Source organism: Cuculus canorus, chromosome 4 (genome assembly GCF_017976375.1).
Source record: "Cuculus canorus isolate bCucCan1 chromosome 4, bCucCan1.pri, whole genome shotgun sequence".
Classification (NCBI taxonomy): Eukaryota; Metazoa; Chordata; class Aves; order Cuculiformes; family Cuculidae; genus Cuculus; species Cuculus canorus.
The window spans coordinates 3434530-3451914 of record NC_071404.1 but is presented as its reverse complement, the minus strand read 5'-3'; the positions used below and the strand labels follow the sequence as shown (position 1 = coordinate 3451914).

The window sequence follows — 17385 nt, the reverse complement described above, 5'->3', positions numbered from 1 at the left end:
AACCAGGAGGTTTTGAAGCCTGGGAAGGCTCAGGGCTGCAAACTACTTGCCAGTAAATGAACAAACAAATATTCATAAAGGCTTGTGGTGATAGGAGGAGGGGGAACGGGTATAAACTGGAGAGGGGCAGATTTAGGCTAGACATTGGGAGGAATTTCTTCACCATAAGGGTGGTGAGACACTGGCCCAGGTTTCCCAGGGAAGTTGTGGCTGCTCCATCCCTGGAGATGTTCAAGGCCAGGTTGGATGGGGCATTGGAGCAGCCTGATCCAGTGGGAGGTGTCCCTGCCCATGGCAGGGGGGTTGGAACTAGATGTTCTTTAAGGTCGCTTCCCACCCAAACTATTCTATGATTCTATGAAACAAAAACCCTATCCAAAACACTAAAGAAACACCTATTATTAATGGCTTTTTTGGCTCTTACACCAATAACTCGAGATACCTGACCCCTTCTTGACTGCAAGATTTCTACTGCTTTCCTTTCTGGTCCATCTCTGGGTGCTTAATCCCTCCCAAAGGCAGTGGCCAAGGGCTTGTAACCCTTTCCTCACTTGCTGTGCTGCAGTGGCAGATGTGCACTGAGTGCAGTGTTGGACCCTTTCTGATCTGGATTACCCTGGAAAGATATTTCAGTCCTTTATAGGGCTGGGAAGCGCAGGGGGGAATATGACTTTTCAGTTTAAATCAAAGCAGGTCATGAGAAGCAGGGCTACAAAGATGATCCCAGGGCTGGAGCACCTCCCATACAAGGACAGGCTGAGAGAGTTGGGCTTGTTCAGCCTGGAGAAGAGAAGGCTCCGAGGAGATCTTATAGTGACCTTCCAGTACCTGAAGGAGCTACGAGAAAGCTGGGGAGGGACTGTTTACAAAGGCTTGTAGTGAGAGGATGAGGGGCAATGGGTATAAACTGGAGAGGAGCAGATTTAGACTGGACGTTAGGAAGAATCTCTCCACCAAGAGAGTGGGGAGGCACTGGCACAGGTTGGCCAGGGAGGCTATGGCTGCCCCATCCCTGGAGGTGTTTAAGGCCAGGTTGGATGGGCCTTGGGCAGCCTGAGCCAGTGGGAGGTGTCCCTGCCCATGGCAGGGGCGTGGATCTAGATGATCTTTAAAGTCCCTTCCAACCCAAACTATTCTCTGATTCTATGGTTCTAAGAAGGAAAACGTATTGACAAATGCATGTCAGTTTGAGGAAAGCCTGGTTGCAGCCACTCTGAATAACCTTTTTTCCCCTGTCCTCCATATCAAGACATAGGAGAGCGCAAACACACAGATCCTGCTCCTCTTTGAACTGTTTGTCCATGCAATTTTGGGCAATGGATATTTAAACTCTCCTGCAAAGCTCCCGGCAGTGCATTGCATGTGTGTCACGGTGAGAAAAGAAAGGGGAGGGGGGGAAACATGCCCTCATCCAACCCCTTCCTTCCCCACCTTACATCAGCACCAAATACCACTGATATTTAAATCAATTATTATTAGACATCTGCTTTGAATGGGGGCACTTTGCACCTCGCAGGGTTCTGGCCTTGCCAGGGTGCCTGCAGTTGGAGGAAGATGCCCATCAGCTAAAAAACCCCACGCAGTGACAGCCAGAAGGTGACAAACATGACCGGCTCATCCCCACCTCTCTGCTCCCTTTCACCCACCCAGAGGGGCTCGCTGCATCCTCAGGTGTTTGTTGTCCTGGTGTAGCGTGGAGCCTTTTATTATATCTCCCTCCCAAAGGTGCTTTTCAGCCTTCCCAGCTTTCCACAGGCCAAGCAGGGACCTCAGGGCTGTCCCTGGGGAGAGACTTTCATGGGCTGGAGAAAGACAGCTGCCATGAAGAGATCACAGGCCCAGGTGACATCGGGGCTCCCAGAAAGTGTTTGTTCCTGGATGGGTGCACAACCACATCTTACCCATTTTTCAGTCTTGTTCTCGTGATCTCCACAGAATGGTTTGGGTTGGAAGGGACCACCAAGCTCATCCAGTTCCAATCCTCTGTCATGGGCAGGGACACATCCCACTGGACCAGGCTGCTCAAAATCCCATCCATCTTGGCCTTGAACTTCTCCTTGGAGATGTGGATCATTCTCAGGCTCCCATAAAACACTAGATTTTGGGTTTATATCTGGTTTGGATGATGCCAAAGAAGATAAAACTACGAGGGCAGTGCTATGCAGGTCCAGATGCTCCCAGTGCACCATATCAGGTAAACGGTGCAGTTACTTCTTAGGCTTCCCCATTAAAGGATGAAGGAATTCCATTTTTGGCTCCCCAGACTCCCGTGGGACAACACCTGTCCATACACTCACAGTTAAGGTGCTTAAAAGCTAGAAATGTCAAGGATTACAGAAAATCTCAGCTACAGAGGTCCCCACGTGTCACCAGAGAAATACCTCCATCAGCACATACGAGAGAAGTCCAGGCTGTGCTGGGGAGCTTGAGGTTAAATAAAGGACACTGATTAGTCACAGAGTAGAAATATATAAACAGTACATTTCTTTTTATTTTGTTTTTAAATACAGAGTTTCCTTATACAATAAAGGAATTCCCTCTCCCTCCCCCCGTGCCATGTCCCAAGCAACTCTTATCAAAAGAAATCATTCACCATAAAATCAACACTAGATAGAGGCATGCGCTTGAAGAGCATATTTAGCAAGTGCAATATCTACGGGCCATATCTCCCTAAACAGGAACATGTGCTTTCCCTCACTTAAAACAGTTCCCTGGCAATCTGCGATGGAACCCAGTACAAAGATATTTAACCAGTTACACGTCATGTGATACGCTGGAAAACAATCCCACTGCTGGTCATCTTCTGGCATGCTGTAAACTGCCCCAGCCAAGAGGGTCTGCATGGAAATGAGATGCAAGATGTGAGATGAGCTGGTTCTGCCTCAGGAAGGATTCTCCTGTTGATGTCACTCTCCTCAGACCTTATCTTGCATTTACACTCCCTCCAAGGAAAACAAGAGGGGAAATAAGAGTGCATTTAAGATAGAGCCCCTTTCTCAGGTTGGACCAGGGAGAAGGGAGTTTCATTCACACTAAGGTTCAGAAGCATCTACTTTGGAGAAGTAAGGTAGGTTTCTTAGCAGCTGAACTGCTGGACTTCAATAAAAGCATTCTTGTTTTGTGGGGTATCAACATCCCTGTGGGAACGAGGTACAACTTCACAGCAGTAAAGAGGAGAGGAAGAACAGAGGGCTAAACACTTCTGAAAATAACAGAGCACTAAGCCACCTTACTGATGAAATCAGAGCAGCTCTGCCAAACATAAGAAGCTAAATCCTCAAAGGGCCAGCAATGCAATAAGCTTCTCACTTTCCAGCGGGGCTGCCATGCTTTGCAGCCGAATCACGCTTTCACCCATGGGAATAGATCCACTTAGATTTACCGGACACTTCAGATCACAGCCCAGAGCCTGCCAGGGATGGACACATCCAATGCACATCCTAGTGGATATAGCTTCCAGACGTGGGCACTTAAAACAGGGCTCCTAATTAGACTTTGGCATCAGAAAGCTTGGGAGGTAGATGCCAACACTTGGGCAAAGCAAGGGAAGCCCAAAAGATGTGAATCACTTAAAAGTATTTACGCAGGCTGGGACTCTGCTGGGGATGCAGTTTGAAATTGGTGGCACCGGTCCCAAGTTCGGGAAGTTCAGAAATACACGCTGCTATAGACAGAGGGTTTAAATAACAGAAAGGTGGATAACACAGCTTTTAAGGCAGATAGTTCACTGCATGAGCTCAGTCACATCCTTCAGACATCAACCAACTGCCACCTGAAAAGAGATCACCTGCAACACTGGAGATGCCATCTCTCACCAGCACCAAGGGCTATGTCTTCTGCTCCAGCCACATCTGGGAGACCAGTGTGGCTACATTACCCACACTGCTTGCATGGACACTCGCAGAAGCCATGTAAGTCATCCAATCATGTGAAACTTATCTAAATTTGATGCCTAGAAAAAGCATACCGAGACATCCATCATTGCTGATGGGCATTGCAAGAGCTGATCTCAGCGCTTCAGCAAGTCTCCCAAGTGCTGAAACTGATATTCCAGCTGTTGAATTTAATAGGCTGATTTTCTGCATATTAAATTTTCTGCAAAACCCTGGTCACACAACAAATACTTTACTGCCAGAGGCTTTTAGTATTTTTTTTTTCCAATGCTAAGTGCAAAAAAAAAAGCCACCATAGCTCAGGTCAAGAGAGAGAGAATTTAATTGTAAACTATTTCTTCCAACTCTGCCACTTTGTTCATCTTTGAGACTCCCACCTGTGGCTAAATAAGGGCTACTGATAGTTTTTGCAAGAATTTATCACAGAGATGACCGAGACACTGCATGCATCCCTTCATCTGCTCAAAGAGCAGACCTCAGCTCTCCAAGAAAGCAGCTCTTTGTGGCAGAGATGCAGATGGGGAGCAGAAGGCAGAATCTCCCCCAGGACATGCTCTTAATATTTAATGCGACAGCAGAACAGTGCCAAGTGATCCAAACTCATGCAGAGTTTTCTATAAGGGAAAGAGACACAGCCAAGGATTGTCTTAGCGCCTGAAAGGAAAAGACAAAAGCTAAGAGCAAAGTGCTAATTTGTATTTCTAAAGCATGTAACACCAGCAACTCCTTTGTCTGTCTGCTCTTCACATAACATCGATGGTTTTGCTCTTTGCAACCAGATCTGCAGCCAGAAGTGTAATGGACAGGGTTTGGTACTTAAATGCCTTAATTAGATATGAAAACAATTAGAGTAGACTATTCTCCTCAAACATCCACAGGCCTCAGCACAGATGGAAAATGGGGCAAACCCATCCCATTATGTCTATTTAGGTTGGTTTGGAAGCTTGACAGATGAAAAAACAGCCCAACTGGAACACTGTGCCATAAAGTAATCATCTAAAGAGATGTAGAAGACAGTGCAAATGTAGGACAATTACGAATCCTTCATAATTACTTATTATGGCAAAGTGAGCCCCATGGGAGCAGGCGCTGCCACACTGCTGCTCAGCCACAGGCTTGAGTTGTCTGGAGGAAAATACCCACTTGACACTCGGGCAGCATTTCCATAGTGAGGACGGCACAGCCAACTTTCAGAGAAGGGCTGAGGAAGAGGAGAGCTGGGTCAGGACACGACAGAGAAAATGGCTTGCACTGAAATTTATGGGGGGACTGACACACAAGATGAGCTTGAGCCAACCATGGTTCTGCCCCTCAACCTTCCAAGTGGGTAGAAGAAACACAAATAAGGGCATACAGCACAATGAACAAGAAAAGCTTGCCCAAGGAGTAACACCAAAGTGCCGATAGATAGGGTAGAGACACGCTTAGTCGTACAGATTGGAAAGTCATAAGGTGTTTCTGGTGACACGGCATGCCTTGGGTCCCCTTTTATTGCTGAGAACTCCGCAAAAAACCTCTTCCCTCCCACCTCCACGTGTTTTCCAGCTACATCCAGCTTTGGCCAACTTCATGTTTCTTCAAAGAGTGTCAATAGAAGACAGTACAGCAGCAGTTTCTAAAGCAGCCAGCTACGATATGCAGAGGTTTACAAACAGTTTCAGTCCTTTGGTACAGTTGGGGGTATGGGACCCTCTGGGGAGACTTGTTTGACCTCCAACATATGCAAAAGTGACTATCTGCCATACTTGGTTTTGGAGCATCCCAGTTCACACAGGTCATGAAGAAGCATGTATCACATTCCACAGTTGTTGGGCTCATCTTGAAGCATTTCAGATGGCAGCACTGAAGCAAACCAGTTGAATTCATTTACTCCATTCCCCATCCTTTCGCAGTAAAGCGCTGATGCATATCCAAGTAGAGCTCGACATTTATTAATAGCTTCAAATGTTGACGCCAGAGAATTTGGAGATTGATGCTAGTGAAGCTGTCATATTCGCTTCCTAAGCAATCTAGAAAGTGCCATGCTGCCCATTCAGCAGTCCATGTTTTCACTAACTATCCTTCATTTACACGGAAAACCACATCTATTTCCATACATAGCATGCCAACAGTATTTTGTGAAGGCAACAAAATAAGTCTCAGACCAACAAGAGTATTCTGGTATAAATCCAATTTTAATTGTCAAGCTAACTTCCAGCTCCTACATTCAATGTAAGGATCAAAAACTACAAGTCAGAGTAGAAGTTAATTCTACCCCCAGTTTCTGATCATCTTGGCAGCTGTCAAAAGGTAACTTCCAAAATCCATTCCTTTCAGAAGCTTTTAACTACCTTGGGGTTCCAGGTGAACATTAGACTCTCTTAATACCTATCCACGTCTTTCAAACCCAGTTCTTTGGCAACAGTTATACATAGCATTGTGCGTATACAAAGAGCTTACAGTAAAACTTTTTACATTCTAATTGTCTTAACCTTCACAGAAGTATTAAAGTGCTCGATCAACTCTGAACAAACTCTCCTTCCCTAGTCAGGCTACTTCCTGGAAACGCCTGCACTTAAGTCAGCAAAACCAGAAGCAAACAAGAAGAGAAAAGGGTTTTTTTGTATGAAAAAAAATCCTCTGCAGGAACTTTACAACCCCTTATAAGACAAGAGACCTCGAGTCTCACATCTCCTCTCTACCCATACATTGACACATGGGTCCAAATGTTCAACCAATCTAAGCCAGCACAACTTCTTCTCCCGAGTTGTGCTGATTTCCCATCAGCTGATTCTTTGGCCCTTGACTTCTGCCAAAAGAAAGCCCTGCAAAACACAATCCTATTGATGCTACAAGGGAAATGGAAACACTGAAGTGATGCTGGTAAAGCAATAGCAATAAGACAGAAACAAGAGTTGTCATGGATATTTAGACCTCCAGTTATCTGGATTTTAAATAACCTCAGTTAGCAACATTTGACACTATCTGAAATCAATGGTTTCAAAGAAGCTTCAAATGGGGATATTTTTGATCCTTTTAAGTTGAGGGGATAGAGGGTACATCTCAAAACTATTTCCTCTAGCAAGACCTGCAAACCAGTTCACCCCACTATGCTCTATGCTGGAGGAAAGATCACCTCAAAGCGAACCAGAAAGCGGTCCAGAGCCACATTCCTTTGGGCACATCCTCTCCTTCTTTCAGGCACAGCATCCATAATATGATTTAAATCATCCCACAGGGCGACTTCTTCCTGCCAAGTGCTGAGGCACCAGAAATGCAACCCCAGGATATGTGCGTTTAACAGCTTACTCAGCCACAGGATGATGCTTTTCATTCCACCTTCGGTTAAATCTTTTGACATCCGTGGGAAAAGCATGTTATTTAAGCATCATCAGGCCTTTGCACTCCCTGTCTTACAACAGGTATTGAACTGTTTGCCGTCACCTGCTTTTTTTTTCTGTTGACTGAAGATCAGACATACTTTTACCACCTCCACCTTTGCACTGCCCTGAAATCCTGTTTGCCAACTGTTTGCTGTGTTTCTACACGTAGACCTTGGTAACAGTTATTACTGATCTCACCGTGGAAATGACTCAAAAGCTAGAAAACATTGATGAAGGTAGTCAGAAACCACTCATGGATTTATACCTGCTGTCACACCACATACCAGACATGGCATAAGTCATCTGCTGCCTCCAAGACTGATTGAAAGCCAAGTGTCTGGCATTACCTCCTTTGATGTACAGGGGTGGCATCCTGAGCCTGAGCCTTTCCAGCAGTTCCACAACAGTTGGTTGATGTAACGTGAAAGTCATGCTTTCAAGGTCACGCAAAGCTGTTTTGCTTGCTAAGCTGAGGGCAATTCCCTTGTGATTGGTCTGGGAGATATCAGCCATGGCCACGTTCTTAAGAACACTCTTACAGTTTTCCCTCCTCCATCAATACAAAGATGAAGGGTTTCATAAGAAAATAAAAATTCAGCTTTTCATACATGTTTTAAAGCTGTAGGCAACTACACTAAGATGAAATACCATCTGATATTTAGTGCAAATACAAGCCACTGAAAATTTGCTGTGTTTGGCTTAGTTTCAGCACAGGAGCTTTTAAACTCAATGCCTTCCTCCCTCATTAGAGTTGGTCTTCCTCATCATGCAGAGGAACACCCAATCAGTAGGTCATGTGCTGATAAAGACTCTGCACCATTTAAAAGCAATTGGTAAGAAACACTTCTCTGCGCTAATATTACCTTTGCATTTCATTTTATATTACCCTTCTTCCCTCGTTTCTGCTGTTCTGAAAGTTCATTATCTTTGGAGGTCCACATTTTTCTTAATACTTTACCAGTGATTTGGTGTGTGCGGCAAAGGGCAAGCACTGAACCAAAGGGCAGCTTCTTTCACAGTACTCCAAGTAAGAAAACTGACCATAGCACAAGCAAAATTAAATAAACTGATATATAAAAGACAGCAGAAGTTAGATTCATCCAGAAATATAATATAATGTCTGGGAGTGGGGAAAACTGGAGATCAGCTACAAAAAACAAACAATGAAATGACCAACAAATCCAGCGAAAAAGAAAAACTTTCATTGCATATTGTACATTAAATGCAAAATTCACACATTGGAGCAGCAAGACAGAATGATGAAGGTCTCAAGCCATGGGAAGAAGAAAGCGAAAGGACATCTGGAATAAAACAACACATGAACAGAACCAGTAACTGAGCAGCTTCCAAAGTAAAAAAGTGACCCATCTCTCAAATGAGAAAAAGCAGCACTGAAGCAGAGAACAAGTGCATGGTTGAGACATCACGGGTAACACTGACTGCACAAAACACTTTTGATATTTTGAAAGAATCAGGCCTATATGTATATCTATGCAAAATATATACACAAATCCATATGTACATATGTACACATAGGCACTACTGTACATATGTATATGCAATCATTAACACAACCGCCCTTTGACAAGTTTCAGCATCTCAGTCTGGGTGCAAGAGTGTTGCAGTTGTGCAAAGCTACACTTCTGTGTGTGTTTACCACGAAATAAAGGTAGAAAGATCCAAAATAACTCCCAACTAGTTTAGATGCAGATGCAGTTTCATCAACACCATCACGCAAGCCCAACCTCTGAACATTTCCAGCTCATTTCTAGGAATTCAATATTCATCCCAAGCTGTGGATTAGATCAGTACAAATCATATCTGTTCCCAGCCCCACTAATCTGAAGAGGTGGCCAGACATCTCTCCTGAAATCAGTGGTTTAGCATGAGGCCACCCCACTGGGAATACCAATTTTGGAATACTGGATGCAAGGGAAATGGAATTCAAAGGCCAGAGAGCAGGACTGTCAATCTGTAAAAGAAGGGTCGGTTGCTGTCCTTGTAGTGTTTTGGAAGAAAGGAACATGGTGCAGAAGAAAAAAAGGTTTTTCCCACCCCACAAACAAAGGAACACATGACAACTCTGAGAACGCATGCTCCAACTGCATTGGACATGTTGATCGTTAGGGTTTCTAGTTTTCGGATGTGGGAAGTAGCATTTCCATAAAGCCTGCTTGCCTTACAGCTCCAAAGAACACCGGCCTCCCAAGTCCAAGGCTGTCGTCTGACTCTTCAACACTCAATTGGTCTTTGATATGTGTGCATTACCAACGCCATATTAGAGCAGAAAGAAAGTGGTGAAAGAAAGAACTGCAGATAGATTGTTCTACGCCTCGACAGAGCCGCCTTTCAACTCCAAAAGAGCTGTGCTCACTGCTCCGTGTGCAGAGGACCATGTTTAATGCTCTGCATCCATAGCATCCAAGTACTTGGCTTCGATGATCCTAGGGAGCAGGTTATACCTAAGATTGAACCAGAGAGATAGCATTAGTGCTTGTTTATTGTCATGTAATGTTTCTCCTGTTCTGAGACTCAGTTGAGTTTGTCCATGGCCACACACACAGCAGATTCACCCACCTATAGGAGAAATGAACTGGGGTAAAGAAACAACTAATCCTGCGAGCAAATACAATGTTTATAGGAATAACAGCGTGGAGCTCCTCCTGGAAGAAACTTTCTCCTTTCAGATGAAGAGGAAAGACATTTTCTGCATCTTTACGGTGAAAAATCTCTTTCCTAGAGGTCTCTGTCACCACAAAGTCTTAAGAGCACCAAGAACGCACCATCTCACCTGACCCACAGCTACACTCCTGGTTTGTGCTGGGGAGGAAGGCAGGAGATTCCTGCTGCCTTCAGTTTGCTGGTGGAGAGTTTGCTTTGCAAAAAAATCACCATTTCCTTCGAGTTTCTACTTTCCTCATCACTTGCCTATAGTTTCCCAACACACAAACCTCACCTCACGCAGCCTTACACTCACTACAACTCTTAGTGAAGCATTAAGTCTATCAGCAAGACTTGAGACCGTGGTCACAAGATAAGAAGGGCTGTGACATTCATTCCTGCAGGTGCTATTAAGACTCCATCCCTACCCAGTGGTCTGGATTCTCCCTTGGATCATGGAGACAGCAATTCCTTACTTTGTTGGCTTGATTTTTTTATTTGTTTGCAGGAACATCCTCATGAATTAGCGTATTTGGGTGAGAAAGGCAAGGCACTGCAATAACATGCCATGAAGTTGCTCTTCTTAAATCCTACTGCATATTTAGTTTGATGTTCTTCATCGCTTAAGAAGGAAATTATTCTTCAGTTGTTAAAATAAGGCACCAAGCACTAGAAAGTCAGTTTAATTCTTGGAAGTGCCTTTTCAATAGATATGTAAGAGATACCAAAGAGCACTTCCTACTGAGAAGTGCCAGGATGTGCTTAAATAGACCTGTCATGAAACGCTTAAGAGCCATCAGAGCACAGATAAGCATCATAGAGAACCTGGAAAGAAAGTTCTTCCTCTCTAAGCAACCTTAACCTCAGTACTTCTCAGAGAAGGGATTTGAGCGTAACCAAAACCAAGTTTTGAATCAAAGCCAGGAACTGGGGATACCCAAAGAGGCCACGTTTTCTCCCAACAGGCTGTTATCCACTGCAATAAGAATCCATTACCTTTCACATTAATGCTACACCAGTGGAGAAAGATGGTCCCTCACGACTGACAACACAAATCATGTGTCTAATGCGGTCAGACAGATGGAAATGTGGCTTTGGAGACAGACAAGTAACATGGGTGGTTTTCTGGATAGGACATTGAACCATGACTCATCTGGGTTTGATTCTTGACTTTGACCTCTGGCTACTCTCTCATGTCCTCTTCCTCCCTTCACTTAAAGAAAAGAAAAAGATATTTCACTTCTACTCTATTTAGAATGCCAAATCTGACTGAAAAAGTCATTGTTAACTCCTGAGCTCATGCATCATGGTGCTGCCTTCTCGGCTGGAGCCCACAGAAAATACGTGAAGGCCAAAGAAATCAGAGAAAGGAAAGCCAAGAGCAAATTTCTATATCACGCCATGCATCACGTTCCCCTTAGCAGCAGGGCTGATTATCCAGCTACTAGAAAAAGCTGCATTGGAATGAGAAATGAGTTAGCAACAGAGCTAGTATAAGATGACAGCATCTTATTTACTCAAAATAAGATATATTTGCACCACTAAATTATATAGCTCTTACTACAAAATCGGGTTCTTTGACACAGCACTCTCTCTGTACTCACTTAGCTTATTACACTACACCCAATACTTGAACGTTTGGCTAACTGTGTCCCACAGGGTTTTTCTTCTGTACTGAGCTGCTCTGCATAGAGACTTGCAATTCCCACAAAGGTCAATCATTCAGCACTGCACACAGTTGAAGTATTTACCAACCACTTAACCAGTCATCCAAAGTGATGCCTACGTGAAGGGTGGTTGAGAGACTCTTACCATAGGAACAATAATTTCAGTGCATTACTGGATTTCATTTACCTTTAAAAACTCAGCCCAAATAGCTCTAACCTGTTCCTATTGATGAACCATAGCCGTTTTGACATTTCTTTTTATTTCAGCAAGAACTGGACCCATCAATCACCCAAGGAAAACACCAGAATAGCTGCCTTGGCAGATTAGCACATTGGTAGCCCTGAACTTTGAGATCAGACAAAAAAACTCCAAGGCTGCAAGCTCAAAGACAAGAAGATATCGCTGGATGCCATGCTGGCCTAAAAATAATCAAGCAGACTGGAAACAGATCTGTTCCTTCCAAGATCTTATTATGGCTTCTCATTATATCCAAAGGATGGAGAGCATGAATGATTTAAGTGGGGAATGATGGACCATCACTGTTAATGAACATTAAGGAAGAAGTTAGCTAAAATTCTCAATGATTCTTTTAAAACTACAAGATATTGTGGGGTCTTCCTGGGTTTTAAGGTTTTAAGACTAAATGTGACCAGTCTGATCTAACTGATCATCGACAACGGCATTCTGCAGTGTGAGAGGTCTCCAAGTTCACCACAACACTGGAAAAGAAATAAGGATTCTCAAGAAAAGTTTCTAGCTCTGCTCTGAGCACAAGTCTTAGGAAATCGAGTAGCAAAGCAATTAAAAAACATTATCAAATACTTAGAAGAAGGCTTACGGTACAGCTTTCTCAGGAAGATCAGGCATCTCGCAAGCACTGGGAATATCAGGGAATGAAGGGACAGGATGAGAAGGAATGATTTTAAGCTGAAAACGGGAGATGTAGATTAGGTATTGGGAATACATTTTTCCTGTGGGAGCGGTGAGGCAGTGGCAGAGGTTGCTTAGAGAAGTCATGGCTGCTCCACCTCTGAAGGTGTTCAGGGCCAGGTTAGATGGGGCTTGGAGCAACCTGACCCAGTGGGAGATGTCCTTGCCCATGGCAGAGGGGTTGGAAATGGTTGACCTTTAAGTTCCTTTCCAACCCAAACCGTTCTATGATTCTCTGTGCCAGGTGGGACAAGAATATTTGACAGCCCAGTACCCTTTTGCACAACACCCAGCGTCAGCGAAATCACAGGCTCTTAGCACTACTCCTTCGTGAGCCTGAACAGTTGGTGAAGAAGAGATCACCATCGCTCACTTTCAGGATCTGCCTACTCAGGAAAGTGCCAGATGCCCTTCTAGACCACTCAAACTTCCTGCAGTCATAGCCTGAAGAAAAAAATGCATGGGAGAAAAAAAAAAGGCAGCCAAGCTTCCTACCTGATTGGGATCATCCCTATCATGATGAGTGGGAAGATCATCTTCATGTAGGGCAACGGTGACATGCCGAAACCACAGAGGATGAGGAGCTGCAGGACCTGCAAGCCTGTGAAATAGTGGATCTTCCTCTGGGGCACTCTGCGGATGTAATGTGTTGGAGGATAAGCAGTCTGGAAAGAGAAAAATCACATGTTAGACATGCAGTGACCTGAAGTTGTGACTGCGGAAGGTGGCACAGGCTTTCGAACGCAAGGAAGTCATCAATTTATACACAGAGCACCAGTGTCAGTCCTTAACAGGTTCAACAGCTGAACACAGGATTTGCAGGGTTAAAGCAAGTGCCTTAAACCACAGCATCAACACCAAAGATGATTGGGCACTAGAAACCTGGAGAAGACAAGACACACCACACGGCTAAGATTGCCTTTAGGAGCATCTGGAGTGTAATGAAATATCTTGATAAGTACAATAATGAGATTCCCCTGAGCAGGACTATTAGGGCTTTGCACTGATACATGTAGTGCCCGTGGGTGATAGTAAGCAGATGCATTTGGGCGTTACTGCTGCATAGTTTCTCCACCTGAAACCCAGCTCCTCATTATTTCATAGCCTTCTGTCCTCTGCCAATCAGACTCAACGTTTGGCCCTGGTGGCACCATTCCTTGTCTGAACGCAGGTAGGGGAAGACCAGATGAGACTGCGGAAGTGTGGGAAGAGGCTGTACTCAGACCGCAGTAATTCTCTCAACTAAATAAACTAATAATTTTTGAGGAAGAAGGGAAAGAAAAGCGTCATTAATAGGGTAAATATCACTCGTGGTTTCTCTTGACAGTTGCTTCCTCATGTCTGAGCGCAGGCTTTGACTCACTGTCTATACATCAATGAAGAGTATGAGCGACTGTCTGCTGGCACCGATACAGCCTCAATAGATTTCAGATTGTGCCATGACTCATTAAAGGGCTTCCAGAAAAGGGAGATCTCCATATTTGACATTACTTCTTAATTTTCCAAACCGAAGCTTGGAAAATTCCACATGTAATTTGTACTAAAACCAGAAGTAATATTCCACATACATGAGTAACTATTTAATCCTTATTCAAAAATTGACATGACAAATGGAATCTTTACCCGGATTTCACAGCTTTAACTTCTGGGATGTAATATTAGAGATCAAAATAGATTAGCAGAGATGCAGAGCCAACCGTTGGGCTTATTAAGCCCTTGACCCTTGTTACATAAGGGAAAGTGAGCTGGAGACATTATTGCTCCCAGGTTCCGCCTACACTGCAAGCTAACATCTAAGAAGCACTTGTAAGGGAGATAGCTTGAAAACAGATCTTCCAGATTTGTTTTCATCCCACATCAGAAGGGTTTCAATAATGTAAGTAATTTCATTTTAATTTTTAATTCCTCACGGTATTTCACACAACTCAAAAAGAAAGTGTACAGTAAAGAGCTACCTGTTCTGAAGTTTTGTTGGGGAAATCAAAGATCACTGTTTACTGGCATTATAACAGTGTTCTTTAATATTTTTGTCTAATTTTAAAACGCATGTACTCTGCAGCTGACAGGCATCACAGTGGATTTTCAGAAACTTACGCTCTATATTCAGGCAGCAGCAGTTTGTGCAATCATTTTTTTAATAAAGCATTGTCTGATTGTACTTTTGGTTTGCAGTCTGCACAGCTTAGGGGATGTCTTCCTTGGTAGCAGCTACCCTGGCTCCTTTCAAGTCCTCATTTTTGCCTTCTGGAGATCAGGAATCCAGAGCAAAGCAGACTGAAAAGAGAAGCGCTATATCCAAGCTGAACAAGAAAGCTCAAATGCCAATCTAGTCAAAGGTGTCCCTGCACATAGCAGGGGGCCTGGAACTGGATCATCTTTAAGATCCCTTCCAACCCAAACCATTTGAGCAATGAAGCTGGTGAAGGGGCTGGAGAACAAGTCTTATGAGGAGCTGGGGTTGTTTAGCCTGGAGAAGAGGAGGCTGAGGGGAGACCTCATTGCTCTCTACAACTACCTAAAAGGAGGTTGTGGAGAGGAGGGAGCTGGGCTCTTCTCCCAAGTGACAGAGGACAGGACAAGAGGGAATGGCCTGAAGCTCCGCCAGGGGAGGTTCAGGTTGGAGATCAGAAAAAAATTCTTCATAGTAAGAGTCATCGGGCACTGGAACAGCTGCCCAGGGAGGGGGTCGAGTCGCCTTCCCTGGAGGTGTTTAAGGAACGGGTGGATGAAGTGTTTAGGGACATGGTTTAGGGAGTGTTAGGAATGGTTGGACTCGATGATCCAGTGGGTCCTTTCCAACCTTGTGATTCTGTGATTCTATGAGTATATTTTTTGTGTCAGGGAAATGTAGAAAGCAATTAATGCAGAATTTGAAAGACAAAGATGCAGTGCAATTCCATGAACAATTCAGCTACCACCCTTTTGTAACCCAACAAGAACCATGCCAGTTTTGTTGTCTGATGCTGTTATTCTCCTGCTCACATCTCAGTGGCAGTCAGACTAAAACAGAGACCAAGTTTCACTCCATCTTTGCAGAGAAAACTGAAAGGGATATGCAAAGTGCAGGTTGGAGCTGGAAATGAGCCTCTTGAGAACACCAAGTTTGAGGGCAACTCCATTCCTTACACCAGCAGCTTTCCCCATTAGCTCCTGCCAACGTTTGGTTCCAAAGCTGTTCCTAACACTTCCTTCCCCGCTCCACTATACTGGTGTCCCAATCCGTGTACCTGTTCTTTGAGCAGCAGAGCCACCCTTTCAAAAAGCTGGTTCCCATCAATGGAGGTCAACGCGATGTAGAGGAAGAGGCCGTAGAGGACTGGCTTTGGGATCCACTGGAGAGGGAAAGGAAGGAGCAGGAGAGAGAGGCCAACCAAAAAGTTTGCTACTAGACTTGTCAGCCGGGTCTCCTTCACACTCACAATCCTGAAAGCAAGAAAAAAGGGGGTTAAGGAAGAAGGATAATATTCCAGTATCCATGTAAGCTTATCGCTGGGGCTCGCTACTCCGCGTAAGGGCAGGACACGTGCCACTCAGGAAAGGGAAACTCATCTCCACTGCACTGAGATCAGTGCTTCTGGCCCGGTGCTGACACTGAGAAGGCAGAGCTCTGCTGGATCCAGGCCAGGCACTTAATCCACAAACAGAGAAGCTGGAAAAATGCCAAATTCCCCTTCTGCAAAGCTCCACAGATCCTATCCTGAACTAAATCGTCCTCTAAACTAATTCTGTTTAGTGCGCTGCAAAAAAAAAAAAGCCAGGCAAGAATCCTCTTTCTGGGCAGTAATCCTTTCCTCGATTTACCCCATGCATATGCAATTGGCTTTTCTCCAAAGGAAAACTCATTGACTTCTACGGGAACTAATGAATCTCTTGTAAAGAAAAAGTCTGCAGTCCCTTGACTGTGAGCCAGCATTTTTGATGTATATGAGGATCTCCTTGTTTATACGGAGGGAAATGCTGAGAGCACTACGCAGGGAGCTAGAAATTTAATTCTGCTGTGGATAATAGCAGTTGTGCTGCAAATTGCCTCTTACCATGCAAAACATGTAATTAATTGATGCAAATTTTCCAGAGCTGACAGACCACTGATTGATTTTATTTTTTTTTTATGAGGAGAAGAAAATACTGACAGGAAAGCAAGCAGCAACGTTCAAAGGCTTCATGGGGGGTGAGGGGAAGTTGTTTTTTCTTCTTTCCACTTAAGCTAAACCTGTGAGCATCTTTAAAGAAAAATTACTTGAAACAATGGGAGGAAAGAAAACTTCATCTTCCAAGACTGCTTATAAACAGAAAAGGGGGATTTTGAATGTAACTTTTGTTGGAGAAGATAAATATACCAATTCAGTGGATAAGCTAGTGAGTAAATCCCCCTGTTATCAGGAGAAATTCTTGCCCTCAGGCTGTTTTGGTGTCATTTGATGGCCTCATTCCCTGGATGTGAGACCTCATATTCCGAATTAACCCTGTACACAAAATACTCCAAGGATTAGCACAAGAGCCAGCCACAAGATCTATGAAAACACATTTTCCTCTTTTACATAGGCACTGCTGGGACTTTGTAATCCCTTCTGTCCCGAAGAAGATTGCTTTGTAGTGAATTTGTTCAATAATAAGTTGAGAGTCTTGGTTATAAGTAAGGTCAGGTTGAACTGCAAATCTGTTCATACATTGAAGAGCACAGTGAGTCTGCGAGGATGGAGGACCCTTCCACAGAGAGGGAGGAAAAGAGTAACAGCCTAAGGCTTGCCCTCATGATTTGGATAACGTGGCAGAATAAACATAAGCAGTCAAGAAACCCAAGGAACAACAAATATCATAAACAGTACACAAAGTCCTGAGGACAACAGTTGAATTTCTTGGTGAATAACACA

At 44.1% G+C, this 17385-nt stretch overlaps 1 protein-coding gene across 4 annotated transcripts in view; it reads right to left on the bottom strand.

Annotated features, from left to right (window-relative positions):
* Window positions 1–2521: 2521 nt before the first annotated feature.
* SLC4A11 (solute carrier family 4 member 11) overlaps window positions 2522–17385 on the bottom strand; it is a 112509-nt gene continuing 97645 nt past the window's right edge. For all 4 annotated transcript variants that reach the window (XM_054065560.1, XM_054065558.1, XM_054065559.1 and 1 more), the window contains 3 exons: window positions 15742–15937; window positions 13010–13179; window positions 2522–9717 (listed from right to left, as the gene is read on the bottom strand). In XM_054065560.1, the coding sequence (XP_053921535.1) occupies window positions 9654–9717; window positions 13010–13179; window positions 15742–15937 (430 nt within the window). In that variant the 3' untranslated portion in view covers window positions 2522–9653. The remainder of the gene's footprint in view (window positions 9718–13009; window positions 13180–15741; window positions 15938–17385) is intronic.